Source organism: Marmota flaviventris, chromosome 17 (assembly GCF_047511675.1).
Source record: "Marmota flaviventris isolate mMarFla1 chromosome 17, mMarFla1.hap1, whole genome shotgun sequence".
Taxonomy (NCBI): Eukaryota; Metazoa; Chordata; class Mammalia; order Rodentia; family Sciuridae; genus Marmota; species Marmota flaviventris.
The window spans coordinates 51090687-51107623 of record NC_092514.1 but is presented as its reverse complement, the minus strand read 5'-3'; the positions used below and the strand labels follow the sequence as shown (position 1 = coordinate 51107623).

The window sequence follows — 16937 nt, the reverse complement described above, 5'->3', positions numbered from 1 at the left end:
TGTGATTGAGCAGCAATTACAGCCAAATCTCTGTTCCCTGTGGTCGTGGAAAGGATGGGGGATTAGTGGAGGACAGAGATTAAAAAAAAAACTCCACAGATGTACCACTGTTTTCTTTTAGCCAATAACTCCAAGTCTCCAGCTTTTGGGCAGGATGGCAACTTTAGGGTTAAATAATAAAATAGATGTAAAACACATACTACGGTGCCTGGTACTGGGATTCTGCTCTTTCTTATTCCAGGGTTTGTGATGATGTCAAAGACACAGTGCAGGAAGTAGCAGGCTCTGTGCTGGGACCAAGATGACACGAAAAGCCTAAGACAGGGTTCCTTGGCTAAATGCCCCCTTCCTGTCATTGCTAATGGAGGAGTTTGGAGTTTGTGGCCAGGGACCATACTTTATCATGGATGCCCCTGCCCAGTGCACAGCTCTGCCCTGCCCTGGCCCAGATGAGGGCAAGGATGTTAGGGGAGGCTTGGCACCTGGGAGATGGGTGGGGAGAATTGCATATTGTACAGGGTCATGCTTTGGGGGAGGAGTGGAGCCCTGGGGTTGCATTACTTGCCATTCTTTTGAGTAATGATGATGATGTCATTGAAAGCTACCACTTCTTGATGGTAATGCCGGGATTTTTTTTTTCTTTTCTTTTTCTTTTCTTTTTTTTTTTTTTTAGGAGAGGTCTTACTATTACAGGCATGAGCCACTGCCACTGTACCCAGCTGAATGCTTGGTTTTGATTGATTATCAGATTCCAAGTCCTGATTGGTCCTCTTTCTCAAATAATCTGGCCAATGCCTTCCCAGGGGCTACTACAGGCACTGTTGACTTTTGGGATTGTAACCTACTGTAACTTTTTTTAAAAAAATCTATTTATTTTCCTAATTGGAAAGATTTCTTTTTTTTTAAATTTTAAAAATTTAGTTTTTCTGCTTTACTCTACCTCTGCCAAAATGTTAAAGGGAGTTTTATATAATGAATTAGAATTTGCTTGGTTGGAGATTTTGTACTGTTGCTGCCTGTTAGGGAGATGCCTGAGGCAGGTGCCTCCCCAGAATGTCTGAAAGACAGCAGCAGGAAAGTGAGAGAGGATGAGCAAAATGGGGAAGCCAGGAGGAGCTGTTCAGTGCAGAGCCTGCAGAGGAGGCGCATCTCCCTTGTTTCTCAGGAGCAGCAGATTGATGGACAGGTCTTCAGCCCTAGGAGGCATCAGTGGGAAGCCCCTCCCCTTCTGCTATTGCATCCTTTGATTCTACTGCTTTAGGGGGGATCTGAAGCCTGTCCCTGGACCCAGAACGTTTTTTTTTTCTCTATAGGACAGAAACTGCCTGAACCCTCAGGTCTTGATGCTTGAAATGGAACCCATCATTTTTACATCTTGCTGCAGGGGACTGCATTTTTCATGAATCTTATGGATATTAAAGTCACGAGACCCTGCAGCTTTTCTTAGGCAGGAACATTAATCCATATCACCTCTTTAATATTTCCAACTTCAACAGAGACTGATTTTCTGATTGGGGCAGAGAACGGCCAGAAGAGAAGAATGAAGGAAGGAATGCAAGGCACTTACTTTTATAAATATAGAAACTACCACCAATCCATTTGGACTCTTTGCAGCTTCTGTGACATTTGTATATAACTCATGGTTATAGTGGATAAGCTGCACCTGTCAGGAGGGAAAAACAAGAGTGAGAACAACAATCCAGTGTTAAAAGGTGTGAGAAACAGCATGTGCCCCCCACCCCCATAAAAGTGAACTAACTGCAAAGTAAGTTGAAGAACAATCACAGACAGGCTTTTAATTGAAGGGATTTCAGTGGCATATGTAAGTGTGTGTCCTTGTGAGTAAAATGCACACAAACATGCATAGATACACACATATACCCCATACATATTTGCAAATGTCTTCCGGTGACAAGCATGCTTTTAATAAGCTCAGTACCCATCTGCTCCTGGCTCCCTCCTAGGACAATTCCCCTAAAGTGTGTGTAAAGTGAATTTCCTTATTAGGAATGAAACAGCCCTGCAGGGGCCCACACAATCTCCCGGCTTCACCAACAGCTGCCACTGAGAAAATCTTCCTGGCAGCCTTTGGAAAAGCAAGGACTTGGTAGGTCCCTAGTCAGCCAGTGGCTCTGAGAAGAGATTGACCAGTCTGGAGGGTGCAGGGATTCTCATGCAGAGAGGGACAGAAGCTCAACTTCTGATGCACCAACCTTCATAGGTCACCTAGTTGTGCAAAATGTTACCTCCTCGGCCTCAGCAGAAGCCAGCCATTTGCCTGTGGAGCCCTGTGTAGCAGGCCATGTGGGGAGCAAAAGGAGCCCTGGATTCAGGCTGCAGTGAACTAGGCTTTCTCTCTGTTATGTAATTTTTTAAAAGTTGTTTTAAATCTGTGAAACATAGCATATATGTATGTTCAAACCAATGCACCACCAATTCTTAGCCACCTGGTCACAGGACTCCACCGCATTCCTGATTCCATTGCTTCCTCCGAAAACATGAGTGTCTTAGAATTCATCTCAGGGCAGTAAATTTAAAATGGATTTTTTTCCCCAACAGTGTAGAACTATAATTTTTGAAAAAAAACTTAAAAATATAGAAGTAAGAAGCAGTGAGAGACTCCTCTACCTCTGGCTCATCCCAGCCTGAGCAATACCACTATAAAATTTCGTGTAGACCTTTCAGACACCCTTTCGTGCTTATAAATCATGCTCATGGAAATAGGGCTTAAAAAACAATAGAGAAGGAATCATTTATAATTATGATTCTGAACCTGCTTTTTAAAAATGGAACACTAGTTCCCGGCTGTCTAAGTCAATACATACAGATCTACCTTACTCTCCCTAATGGCTGTTGCTTTTCTGCTGTGTGAATGCCCCATAACGTATTTAACCATTCTCTCACTGGCTTTCAGATTGTTTCCATTTTTTTTTGTCTCTTATAAACAATGTCACGGCAAGCTCATCATATATCTTTCTGTAATGGTGTTAGCGCTTTCTACAGGCTGATTTGAGAATCTAATAAGGTTGTGCCTGTAAAAGTGATTTGTGACTCCGAAAGTATAAGAGTATTCATTATTGCCATATCCTGAATCGCATTTAAAAAAAGGAGTGAGGTTTTAGAAGTTGAGAAAGGCAATGATCAAAAAAGGTACTTTACCTTGAACTTTGGGGAAAAAAAAATCTCTCTGATGCAATGGTTTGCAACCTTTGCCATGCACCCAGATCACCTGGGTGTTTTGAAAGCCCTCCGGGGTCTGCCTGGCCGCTCCGATTCTGGTTTTATTGATTTGGGGTGCCAAGCAGACACTGGTATTTGTTAAAAGCTCTCTGGTTGGAAGGCAGCTGGAGTTGAGAGCCAGGAAAACATCAATAAGCATCAAGACCCCTCAGGGCCTTCTCAGATGGAGGGTACCTTGAATCTGAGGTTGTCTATACATCCCGAGCCAGTGGAACTCCTCGTGGAGGGAGCACGTGTTACCGCGGCTCTTGAGCTGTCCGTTGGCTTATTTCTTTTTTTCCTTCTTGTGAGTTTTGCCAGTAGAGCCAGATTGTGTCATGGCAGCAACTTGGCTGTTGTCAGAAGGGCCACCATAGGCAGGAGCTGGTGAATGCTCCATCTCTGCAGGACCCTATCAGGCCCATGTTCATTGCCCCTTCTCTTGTTCCCCCACACAACTGGGACTTTTGGCAAGTGGAGACGTGTTGCCCTGTGGAAGTGCCAAGGTTCTCATATGCTCAACACCCTTTTCTTTCCAGTGCTGAGAGAGCTTTTTAAGATGAGATCAACACACATGCCACCATCTGCTAAGATCCTCCTGTCTGACCCAAGTGGCCTACAAAGCCACCTGGTTGATGTGCCAGGGCTTCAAGACATGCCTTGAAATTGCAGCAGGCTCAGAACACTAGAGCAGGGGAGAGGAAGGCAGTCCAGGGGAGCAATCCTGTTCCCCAGCTTGCAAGCTAGAAGAAGGCAGGGAGAGGTCTTCCAGGTCACTGGCTGCCCCATGGGATGGGATTCTGCCAAGGGCTAGGGGCTGTTGGAACAGGGCTGATGTGTGTGGGGGTCAGGCTGTGCTCTGCCTCAAGGTCCTGGTAACATATTTAGGATTTTTATTTGAAGTCTCACCTCCTCCTCGTTCCAAGGTAAGTTGCCTAGGATTCTGGTGTTATGAGCTTTGGTTTCTGTTAGCAGTTGGTTGATAGACTGCCTGTTCCATTAGGTTGAACAGATGAAATTGACCTTTTGATCTACAAAAATGATGATTTTATAGAGTGAACATGTTCTTAAAATGAAATTACTTTGAGTGTGGCATCCCCCCGCCCCCACCCAGGTGTTAGAAAGATGACAGGGTACTTTGCTACTCAATGTGTGGTTTGGGGATCAGCGATAGTCACAGTTAGGGCATCTGGGATCTTGTTAGAAATGCAGAATCAGGGCCCCACCCCAGATGTCCTGGATCAACAGTCCTGGATCAATTTGTATTCTAACAGATTCCCAGCGATTGGAAGGGAAATTCAGGTTTGAGAAACACTTATTTAGCATGCACTGTTGGCAGGTTAGCAGAGCCCTGTTTTGCCTGGCTGTTCACCTCTTCTCCATTTCAGTGTGGCTGGCTTCAGGGGTACATACATCGTGTATGTTGGAAGGTAGACTGTGTCCATAGGAAGCCTGGCATAAGAATTATCAAAAGGCTTTCAGCAGGGGAATAAAATATTCTGCATAGACCATAAATGGCATCCTGGAGGAGGGAGAGAGAGTAGGAGTGGGGAGGGTGTCATTCAGCTGTTGGCCCTTTAAGGCAGAGATGTGCTTAGTTGGATGGATACAGCATGGATACATGGTGACTCCAAGGCCCATAGAGAGTTCCCAGTCCACAGAACCTCTGGGAGCAGCACCAGATGATGCCAGGAAGCAGCTGGCAGTGGCCAGGCTTCTTATTCTCACTGCCAGAAGACAGTTTGGGCATCAAAAGGAAGAGAGAGAGACCACCTGGGGCTGTACCAGTTCATGCCCTGGCAGCAGAGATTCCCCATGAAACAGCACTGCCTCCCTCGACCTGCCTCCCAGGTCTCTGTCAGTGGCAATTATAGTTCCTACAGGGGTCGTTTTTTGTTCTATGCCCCAACCAGGCACCGTGGTGCTACTCCAATGTGCCCTCATCACTCCCAGCATGCCTGGGTGTGGGTGGGCCTGGGAAGAGACTCCACAGCTTGTCCCTAGCAGGATGTCCCAAGTAGGACTAAGGGAGCAGCAATGTGTAAATTGTATCCCGCGAGGGACCAAGTGTCAGATTGGCAGGTGGGTTCTGAAAATGATATCTGGCAACTACTTCTTGCCCTTTCAAGATGACGCCTAAGATGTAGTTTAACTGAACTTCAACTTTGGGACTTAGTGTAATCACAGAGTCTGACTGAAATCAGTAGATGATCAGTAAGTGATTGTTCAACCTTCTGAGCAAGCGAGCCCGGCCACCAAGACCGCGGAACAGTGCAGGAGCTGCGTCTGGGAGCAAATGCTTTGAGAGCTAATGATGACAAGCTAATTAAACACCAAGTCTGACTATTCATTAAAGAGATGCCCTGAGAGCTTCCCTGAGCTTAGTTGGAATTACCATCTGAAAGAGCTAAACCTGGATTCCTGGAAATTATTCTATAATTTTGAATTTTTATTAATTTTAGATGGGAGCCCTCCTAGAGTTTCCAAGCAATGCAAGACAAAGCAATGGTGGTCATAGAGAAAGAAGTGAGACACTACTGGCCTCTTTATGGTGTTCACATATAGCAGGTGCCACCATTCTCTGCCTCTGAGTGACCTGATGTGACCTGTCCTTGTGTGGCATAGCTTGAATCTTATGTTCTCATCTCATTGTATAACCTCTGTCCTTTACAGGGGCCTGGAACCCATTTATTTGTTAAAAAAAAAAACAACACACCTTCAAGGGCCAACCATAACTATAAGGCCAGTTGGAATAAGATCGATGAAATCCTGGCCCTCCTAGAGAGAGTTTCAGGGAGTAGCAGGTGCTTTGAAGGAAGCAAAACAAGATTTCACTTACAAAGTGAATGTCAGGCATGGAAAGAATGGGGTGCATGTGTGCAGAAGGGGACCAGCATCTGGTCAAGTAGCTAGTGAAGGCCTCTTTGGGGAGGTGACATTTGAGCTGAGTTCTGATGTTGGACAGGAGCCAGACATGGGAAGATTGAGAGGGGACTCCTTGCTCACAGAGAGCCCCGACAATGCCAAGAGCCCGAGGTGGGGACAGGCAGTGAGACAGGTTGGGGAAGGGCCAAGGTGGCTCAAGATGACCACCTTGGGACTTTGTAGACCATGGCAAGGAGCTTTGATTTTATTTCAAGAGCAATGGGAAGTTGCTGATGTGAAGGAAGAAAACACTTGATCTGAGGTGCATTTTTAAAAAGGTCTCTCTGGCTGCTAAGAAGAGCAAAATGGAGGCCAAGGAACCCCTGCCTACCGTTCTTGACCTCTCAGGTCAGCTCGGCCTCACCTTCTCTGGGATGCCTTTCATGAACCACTGACATTGAGTGTCGAGCCCTCTCTGTTTCCCTGGTACTCTTATCTGGGAGGTAAATTTATGATGGTCAACTTTATGTGTCCACTTGACTAGGCTAAGGACTGCCCAGATATCTGGTAAAACAGTATTCCTGGGTGTGCCTCCGAGGATGTTTCTGGAAGAGATTAGCATAATAGATTGAGAAAAGAAGGTCCACCCTCACTGATGTGGGCAGACATCATCTAATCTGCAAAGAGCCTGTGGAGAAAAAAAAGACCAAGGCGGGGAAAAACCATTCTTCTTGGGCTGGGACATCTGTCTTTTCCTGTCCTTGAAAATCCCAGCTCCTGGCTCTTGGGCCTTCCAATCTGGGGCTCTTGGACTTACTCCTTAACTCCCATGGGTCTCAGCTCTTTGGTCTTGGACTGAGGATCACAGCTCTGGCTTCCCTGGCACTTGCAGGTGGCATATTGTGAAGCTTCTCTGCCTCCATAATCTTTTGAGCCAATTCCATAATAATCTCCTCTTATACATCTCTCAGTATATCTTAACTGGTCCTATTTCTCTGGAGATCAAAATATGACTGATCAAAGTTCAAAATATTTTACAACCCAAAATGGCATGAATGCTGGGTGATCAGAACAGATGTAATTCACAACCAGGATAGTCACAGGGGAGCCTAAGTATCATTGTTGGTCATCATTTTTTTTTTTTTTTGAAGATTATCACTAACATTTGTTGAGTAATTCTTTGCTCACCAGGGAACCAAATGTGAGCCCTAAGTAACATTCCTCGTGCTCCACCTCCCTGGCCACACCCCACCTGCCTTCAGTTATCACCCAGTCAATCCCCATCCGTGGATTAACCCAGCGATTAGGTTAGGGCTCTCATAATCCAATCATTTCACTTCTGTAAATTCTTCCATTGTCTCACACAAGAGCCTCTGGGGTCGCCTCATATCTAGACCACAACAGGGAACTATATTCATGTTTCGGAATTTTCTTAGGGCCAAAGGCAAAACTTTTCCTATGCCCCATAATTGAAGCAATGAGCCTGAAAAGCATTGGTCTTTGATGACAAAGAACTCGGCTCCGCTTTCACACCAGTGGATAGGTACTCCTCTTTGGCAAACCAGCAGATCTCCTGCAAGCAAGAGTCGGGCCCACAAACTGGCCGTCCCTGTCGTAGGTTCAGCTGGGAGCAGCCTCTGCAGTTCAGGTCTCAAGCAGAGCCTGAACAGAGAGAGGGCATGGTGACTCGCCTGTGTGTGCCAGTGGGCTCCCACCCCTCACACCTCAAGAGAGCACCTGGCTCTGTTCTCAGGCCTGGTGTACTACTTTAGTTCATCTTTATAATGGGGTGCTCCATTAGCAGAAGACCCTTCGTCAATGTGAAAGAGCTGCCTTGTGATGGAAAACCACACCTGACATTCAAGGAGACGACCTTCCCTCTGCTTAAATACTCCAGTGGCTTCCCATTGCCTGTAAGATAAAGATCCGAATCTGAGCACAGTCCTTGTCATGCTTGGGTTAGAAGGTGTTCCCCCAAAGCTCCTGTGTTCATGCAGGAAGATTCAGAGGTGAAAGAAAGGATTGGATTTTGAGAGCTGTAACCTAATCAGTCCATCCTAGTTGAATGGGCTAACTGGTAGTGTAGGCAGGTGGGGCAGGACTGGAGGAGGAGGGTCATTGGGGGTGTGTCCTAGAAGGGTGCATCTTCTCTGCAGCCCTTCCCCCTTTCTCTGCACCCTGGCTGACATGAGCAGAACAGTATTCTCCCACCATGCCCTTCTGCCATGACAGAAACATCCTTCACCAGACTTTAAGCTTCATCTGGACAAGGATTCTATCTGACACCCCCAATATCCAGCACTGTAGCTGGCACATATCAATAAGAGCAGGGTAGAAACAATTGTCAAATGAAGGAAGGAAATAATGTAGGCTGTGATCATCCAATGACATGTGACGTCCCAAGGGATAGGGACAGGGACAAGCTGAGCAGGTAAAGAATAGTCTTAAATCCCAAAGGGTACCTCTAATGGAAACCAAGATTCTCAATATTGCGCGATAAATAAGCCTCCTGCAACCTAGGTCAGCCAGACTGTTTGCAAAGAGCCACTAAACGTCTTATCCATGAGGCAGTTTCCATCATAATTATTCAACTCTACTGTCGTGGTATGAAAACAGCCATAGAGAAACTATGGAATAATGGGTATGGCTGGGTTCCAAAAAAACTTTATTTATAAAAACACCCTGTGGGCCAGATACAGTCTGTGACTAGAGTTTGCTGATCCCCCGGCTAGTTTAAATCTGAGAGATGAATAACCAACTTTCCGAGCGTGCATTTTCTAGAAAGTATTCTGTACAGGCAGAAGGAAAATGGAGGCTGATAGAACCTAAGCATTAACCTCTCCCTTTGCTGTAAATTATAATGATCACCATTGTCACATTTTTATAGTCCTTTACACTTTTCAAGGCATAACCAATTCAAATGAGTTTAATTCCAATCAACACATAGGTCCCAAGTACCTACCCTGTGCCAGACCCCAGGAACCCAGAGATGAATACTCTCTATTCCTTGAGGACCTCACCCATATTATTCTTGTTTGTTCCTAAAATAGACAAAAGATGAAACGAAGGCACAGAGAAGTTAAGCAACTCTTCTGAGGTCACACAGACCAACAATGACAGTTACCCTGGTCTACTTCACTTTTTTTTTCCCCAAGAAAGGAAGGAAAAAAGGGAAGATGTGTTGTACTTGAGGAGAGATCACATTGAAGCAGCTTTTGCTGGGACAACAATTATAAGCTAGAACTTATTTATAGAAAGTCATTAACAAGTTTGCCTTTATGTGTAAGAGCACACACAGTCTGTAGAGAAGAGCAAAGTTTGATATTTACCAGCCACTACATTCTCTCCCTAAGGTTTGGCAATTATCAGTGGCTAGCCTGGTGATGATGGTCTCCTGCATTTTAAGACACAGAAAGTAGTTATAACTAAAAATCAAAAGAAGTGCCCATGCTTCATTGACGGAAGACCCCTAAACATCTACCTTAGAAATCTAGAAAATATAAGTCCCCCGCCAAGAAGATCACAAAACTTTGATTTTAAAGTGTGATGTTTTTATTAAGCTGTTCTGCAGTTTGCTCAAGAGCAATGTGATAGGTTTGGGAACAGGATGATGCTGAAAATGTAAGGCTTCCAGTCTATTCCGATACCTCTTCTGTCTGAGTGACCTCAGGCTAGTTACGTGGCCTCTCTGTGCCTTCCTTTCTTCTTTCATAACATAAGAATGCATCCGAGCATTACTGTGAAAATCAAAAAGGTAACAACTGCACAGTCTCTCAGGAACTGGGCAGGGGATAAGCGATCTGAGATGTTCCTCTGGCACTTTATTGTTGATTTTTTTCCCCTGAAATTTTCTGAAATAGCTGCCTCTAGAAGGCAAATTTGCTTTCCCTGGTCCTTCCCCCAAACATCTGTACCCTTTCTACTTGTCATTAGTGAAGCTGCTGAGAGCCAGAACTGGATGCACAGCTTGTGATGAGCTCTGGATCCTTCCAGAAGCAGCTTCCAGGCAGAGGCTGCTACCACCCAGGATTTGAAGACGAGGCACATGGGTCCTTTTTGAGTCTCAGCTGATTATAGTTCACATTCCCCTCACTGACCCTGCAGACTCAGGCTTCGTGACTTGTGCCCCTTTCCTCTGCACCCTCCTATTTTCGGCATATACTCCGCACGGGGCTTGATGAAGAGAGCTCTTCGGCTCTGGGGTCAAACATCATGGGTTTGAGTCCTGGGTGACTTGGTTTCTTGCATCCTCGATTTCTTCACATGCAAAACTGTGACTACGGCATCACAGAGAATCCTCGTGCTGATGAATGAGCTAACACGTGGGAATGAGCTCCAGTGTACAAATGAGATACAAGTGGCTTCCAGTGCAGTGTCAGACACAGATGAGCCCTCGTTCAATGGGAGAGCTGGGGATTAGGTAGAAATGGCTCACTGCTGGGGCTCCGATGAGGGAAGGAGAGGCCCAGAGTGATGGAGAGACTCACAGGTTCTACAGAGAACAGCAGAACGGGGCCATTAGGGTGTAGGGGCCTTGTTTCCTGAGGGCAGTGTCTTGGTAGCTTGCTTTATCTTATTGCCATCAGGATGCCAAGAAGATTTTTCTGGTCTCTTCTTTCCATGGTTTGTATTATGAAAACAGCACGTGGTCTCTGGTTTGCCTTTCTGTGGATTATTTTCAATCCCTGCGAGGAGAGACCGTCCCCGGATGAAAACCACCCTACTGCTCTGTCCAGGTCATTTTATCAGATAGTTATTGAGTAGTTAATTCCAGAGCCCGCATAGATAGTACTAATGAAGTCTTGCTTTGTTTTAATTATTGTAGACATACAACATTGTATAGTTTCTTTGAATTAAGGCAAGAGTTGTTCTCTTCTATTACTTACAAAAACTTCTACCCACAAAAACGTCTAGGGCAAGATAGTTTCCAAATATGTTCCAGGAGAATTTCAAGAGGGCAGATAGGCCAATAGCTCCTTTTTAAAAAAAAAATTGATTTAAAAAAAATAAATGACAGCAGAATACATTATAATTCTTATTACACATATACAGCACAAATTTTCATATCTCTGGTTGTATATAAAGTATGTTTACACCAATTCAAGTCTTCATACGTGTACTTTGGATAATGATGTCCATCACATTCCACCATTTTTACTAATCCCCTGCCCCGTCCCTTTTCCTCCCACCCCTCTTCCCTATCTAGAATTCATCTAATCCTCCCATGCTCCCCCTCCCTCCCCCACTATACATCAGAGAAAACATTCGGCATGTGTTTTTATTATCATATGTGCAAAAAACTTAATACAAGCTAAAGGAAGACAACATTACATTGAAAATAATTCATTGTGGTTATTTATTATGATTGAGTAGGTTCAACATTGGATTCATATCAGGTAGGTCAACTTGGGAGAACTCTTCCAATGAAATGTGTCACATTGGTTGAATAGAGTAGAAAACCGTGAACATTTCAATAGGAACTACTTATATTTTGTCACACTGGTCCCAAGTTAGCATCTATTTTGGTGGAATTATTCCTCACTTCGAGGGAAGAACTTGGCTTTGACAGTTTGCTTTTCTGACTTAATTATTGTGCTGTGCAGCAGTGAGTTCTGATAACTTCTCCGTTATTCTCAGATTAAAGTGGCTTTGATTTTGAACTGAACTAAAACAAGAAAACATCTGGAGCTTCAACCTGACGCAGGACTTCCATTGCCTGATTTCTGAACTCTGGACGTGAGCAAGGAAGTTGACTTCCAGATGACAGTGGGGCTATCACAGAAGGCTGAGGAAGGTTCTGAAGGGTTGGGTATTGTGACCTCCTGAGTGCAGCATGGATGCCATCCCTCTCGAGGGACCTCGGTGTCCTCTAAGTAGTTAGTCATAAAGGCTGTGGCTTTGCTAGTTTAGATGTGACTAAATTAAAAATGAGTGTGACTTGCCAAATACGCAGGGTGATGACTGTAAATGCTTTCACAGTAAGGGCTCAACCCGAGGGCTCTTCTAGCTGCACACACTGGTCAGTCTCCCTCATGGAGGAGGAAAAGATTAAATCCTCACCGCTGTTGGCCAAAGCCCCGACTCAGTCATTGTTCATTTACAAGAGCCACTTTGGACGACTCCTCTCCTAACTGCCTTATTGATGAGCAATAGATGCAGCATCTATTAGATATAGTGGGGAGGGGCTTCTCTCCTTATAAATCAAGCTGCACAGAAATTTGGATAAAAGAGTCATAAAACTAGGCTTGATTTTGTACACATAATTGCTTGAAGTGTGATGCTTAATAACTAGAAATGCACACTAGTTTGTTTCAGAGCCATTAAATACAGATAAACACCATCCATGTGAACTGAGGTGAGGGTAGAAAGGGGGCAGAACTGGGATCAAAGGGGTGGGGTTTTAAAGGGGTGGAATTTTAAAGGAGCTGGGGCAAAGGGGCGGGGTTTTAAAGGGGTGGAGTTTTACAGGAGCTGGGGCAAAGGGGCGGGGTTTTAAAGGGGTGGAGTTTTAAAGGAGCTGGGCAAAGGGGCGGGGCTTTAAAGGGACGGGTATTAAAGGGGAAGATGGGTATTGTCAGTCTCTGCACACTTATGGATCTTAGGGTTTTTATCTGGAAAAGGTGGAGATTTTAAGGACCGAGTTTGGTGGTTCTGGTAAAAAATAAACAAGGCTTGGTGGGAAGTATAGGACATTGCCGCCCTCCTGAGCTTCCCTCAAAGCAAAATAATTGCCTTGAATAGAAATCAAATAATTAAATCAAAGTTTCAGCGGCAGCGAGTTTATGCCCGGGTTGTGCGTGAATGGAGCTGTGGGGAGGCTGGTTGTGTAAACAGAAGAGTTGGCTAGGCAGAGACTGCAGACAAAGGATATATGCGTGCAAGTTGGGCACAGTTTCAGGCTTCCTGGCTGCCGGTTTGTGGCTTCTGGTTTCTTCTGTGATAGTGATTAGATCAAATCAAAGCAAAGGCAAACAAAACGTTTCCTAAGCCTGGGAATCACCACCCAAGCTTTCATCCATTTATCCTTCCAATACACCCTTATTTGTGTTTCTCATGTGCCAGGCAATGCGCTGGGTATATGAAGCCCATCTTCATATCCATTTGCTCTTTGGGCTCACATGTTAGCCCTGCTGTGAATCAGGCCAGGGAGCTTTGAAACCCTGATTCAGGCTGGAGAACCTGAGAGCCCAGATTCACTCAGCTGCCAAGTGAAAGATCCTAGACTTGAATGCAATTCTCTGATTCCCAAATACAGTTATTTCCCATCTTCAGACTTTTGTTCAAGTTTCTTCTGTCATGCAGTTCACCCTCCCTTCTTTTCTCTAACCATACTATCATGACTGATCTTCATTAAAAAAAAATTATAGTAGTTATCATTTACCGAGAGCTTTCCAAGTGCCAGCAGGGTGTTGAATGCATGCGCTGCAGATGCCGTCTCATTCAGTTCTCACACCAGATGCACAGGCAGGGATTGTCATCCCCACTCAACAGATGTGGACATGGAAGTCAGACAGGTGGAATGCTTGGTCCGGAGACATCAGTTAGTACCCAGGCAGAGCTACGAGTCAAACCTGGTTGCCCAGGGGCCTCAGGAACACTCCCTGCTTGCTAAGGATTGCTGAGAGCCTCCCTGATCATTCTGGTCCACATTCTTTGAGCTCCATTGCACTTTGGTCTTTCTCTGGCTCTGTGTGTCCTATCCATACAACTCCCACGTCTCCGCCTGTTTATCTCCTATCCACAGTAACAACCACCACAACAACTACAACAGCAACACTAGTGAACATCATCGAGCCTGTCGTGCGACCCGGGACTGTGCAAGCCAGTGCACACGCAAAACCTCATTGAATCCACACAAAATCCTATGTATGAAAACCTTACTATCAGCTCCAATCACAGATAAGGAAACGGAGGTACAGAGATGTCAGGTACTGTGCCCGAGTCACAGAATTATTAATACACGGGTCTTGGGCCTGATGCCAATGTGTTCACTACTATGCTAGGCAGTCCCCACATAGATGTGCATACTCTGGGATCTGAGACTGTCCATTAGACTTGAGGGACTGGCTAAAGAAATACATCCCTGTGGAGTTAGACCCTTAGTGTTAGCTGAGGGGGAAAAGACACAGGGGCTCATTTCCCATGATGACCCTGTCCTTCACCCCCCTCCTCAGCTCCTTCTGCTAGGATCCCTCCTCTCAGGTTGGAGGGAGCTGGCTTCATGCATGTACCAGCAGTGAGTCTCAGGTTGTCTCTCCAGGGTGGAAGCCGCCCCAGGCACAGGCTGACCCTCCCTTGCAGGAGCCAGACCCTTGGTTTTTCCCAGCTGTTAATGGGAAAAGCCCCTCTCCGGGCCTTCCTGCCCTAGGATGTGCACCAGGTCCCCTACAGCCTGATCCTGACCTTCCCAGGCTTCTCTCGCCCACTTCTTTAGAACATGCAGCCTGCTGTGTGGGGGGCGCCTGGCTGCTCCAGCAAGTGCCTGATAACTTCTCACGTTGTGGCCTTTGGCCACATTGTGTGTCTCCATCTGGAAGAGCCACTTGTTTTAAAGCTGTAATTTCTGACAATTGAAAGCCACTCCCTCCTCCATTGCCATCTCCTCCAGGCTGAATATCTCTGTTAAATTTGCTCTCTTTTGGGGGCTGGGGCTGTAGCTCAGTGGTAGAGCACTTGCCTGGCATGTGTGAGGCACTGGGTTGGATCCTCAGCACCACGTAAAAATAAATAAATAAGATGAAGGTGTTGTGTCCATCTACAATCCCCAATTCCCCTCCAAAATTTGCTCTCTTTTCTCCTTTTGAATTCTTGTAACCCTACTAGAATCTAGATTTTACTCTTCCTTAAATTAAAACTTTCCTGTGCTTGTATCAATTCCCTCCATAGACTGAGTCATGGATGGAGTTGGAGATCCGTCCTCAGTCCTGCCACCTCACAGCTCTGCGACTTACATCATGGAGTCCACATCTCTGACCTTGAATTTCTTCATCATTAAGGTGCGAAAAACACCATTTATGCCCCACCTCCCGGGTTGTTGTAAGGATTAGATGAATTAATGCTCACGAAATGCCCGGAACACACCAGATACGCACCAGGCACTCAAGAACTTGCGGTGGCGCACACCTGTAATGCCACGGCTTTCTCTCTTTCTTTGTTTCCATGTCCTGGGCTGCTTTTGTCCACCGTGATGTTCTACCTCATCTCGGGCCCAGAGCAGTGGAATTGGCCTACCATGGCCTGGACCTCTGAAACTATGAGCCAAAATAAACTTTTCCTTCTCTAAATTGTTCTTGTCAGGGCTTCTTTTGATCACAGAGATGGAAAAGCTGACTAACATACACAAAAAAACACACAAACACCACTACACACACACACACACACACACCACTACTACCAACCACTACCACCATGAAGATGGCTCGATGCCCAGTGTAGGCAAGATCACAGCAGAACGCTAAAGTTCATTGCTAGTCATGGTTTCAGTTAGTATTTTACAAATGAGTAACTAACACCTAGGTGGGGGCAGTTGCCCTAAATTAGTACGGTAATAGAGCTGACATTTATTGGGTTCTACACTACACGCTAGGCATTATACTTGGTGTTTTATAAGCATTATCATATTTGAACAGCCTAATAAATAAGCATTATCATATTTGAACAGCCCAATAAATCCCCCATGAGGTCAGGTAATAATCTTTTTAAAATTGACATACAATATTCATACATATTCAGAGGGTAAAGTATTGATGTGATACATGTATACAATGTGTAAGGATCAAATCAAGGTGATCAGCATCTCCATCTCCTTAAATAATAACATTTCATCATCTCTCTTTTACAAAGAAGAGCACCAAGACTTAAAGAGGTTAAGTAGTTCATCGACGATCTCATTTCTTCTAATATTTTTTCCTAATATAAATGAAGGCTAGAATTTGAATGCTGAGAGCCTAATTCCAGAGCCTGACTTTTAGCTAGAAGCCAAAAGGAAAGTGAGTCCCAGATTTCCAGTGACTCGGGAAGGGCTGTGGAAATTCAGACAAAGCTCATTTTGTGATTCCTGCACTGAGGTGGTCTGCTCAGCTCTTCCCAGGGCAGCCAAATGGAACAGAAATGGATTCCCCCAGGCCCGGCATCTTGCTTTACCATTCTTCTCTCTGCATAGTTAAAATAAAATCCCCAAGGCCTGGTTGCAGCTTGGCGGGGATGTCCAGTGAGTTTTGCAGGATGGGAGATCCGCAGGAGAACTCGGAGAAGGCAGGGGACAGTGAGGGTGGCACTAGGCATGCCCAGACCTTTAGCTCTGTCTTGGGATGAGACAAAATGCACATGTCTCTTGTCTTTCTGAGTTGACAGCCTATGAGCTTAAAGTCTATGAAATTGGAAGGGTGCCAGGAAGGGTCATTCTTTGCTTTCTAGTCCTCAGCTATAGAGATGGATTGAGCAGGGATGAGAAGATGAACCTCCCACTCAGAGTCCTGGAGTCTCTCTCCTGCACAGTCCCCTTCTCTGGCATTTGGTAGAAGGACTGTTGACAACCCAGATAGGAGCCATTCAGGGCTAGCCCAAGGCAGTCCCCCACAGTGGCCCCAACTGGTGGTGGCAGCATTGTGTCTAGGAAAGGGAGATATGTGAGCACCTTTGGAATTCTATATTCCAAATCTCAGCCAATCCCAACCCATGCTTCTTGTCTTGCCACCCTGAACCCTGCTCCAGATCTGTTCCTCCTGCACCCCTCTCATAATGCTACCACCCTCCCAGCTCTACATTTGTAAACTTGAGCGCCTGGGAGGACTCTACTCTTGCCTTCCTTCTTCACGGGATCCCATTTGTCACTAGGTCCTGTGGATTTTAGT

The 16937-nt window shown here is 45.4% G+C and overlaps 1 protein-coding gene across 1 annotated transcript in view; it reads right to left on the bottom strand.

The window, feature by feature from the left end:
* The window catches only part of Ca10 (carbonic anhydrase 10), a 466152-nt gene that overhangs the window by 18460 nt on the left and 430755 nt on the right, over window positions 1–16937 (bottom strand). The window contains exon 5 of the mRNA XM_027924743.2: window positions 1568–1663. Within this exon, the coding sequence (XP_027780544.1) occupies window positions 1568–1663 (96 nt within the window). The remainder of the gene's footprint in view (window positions 1–1567; window positions 1664–16937) is intronic.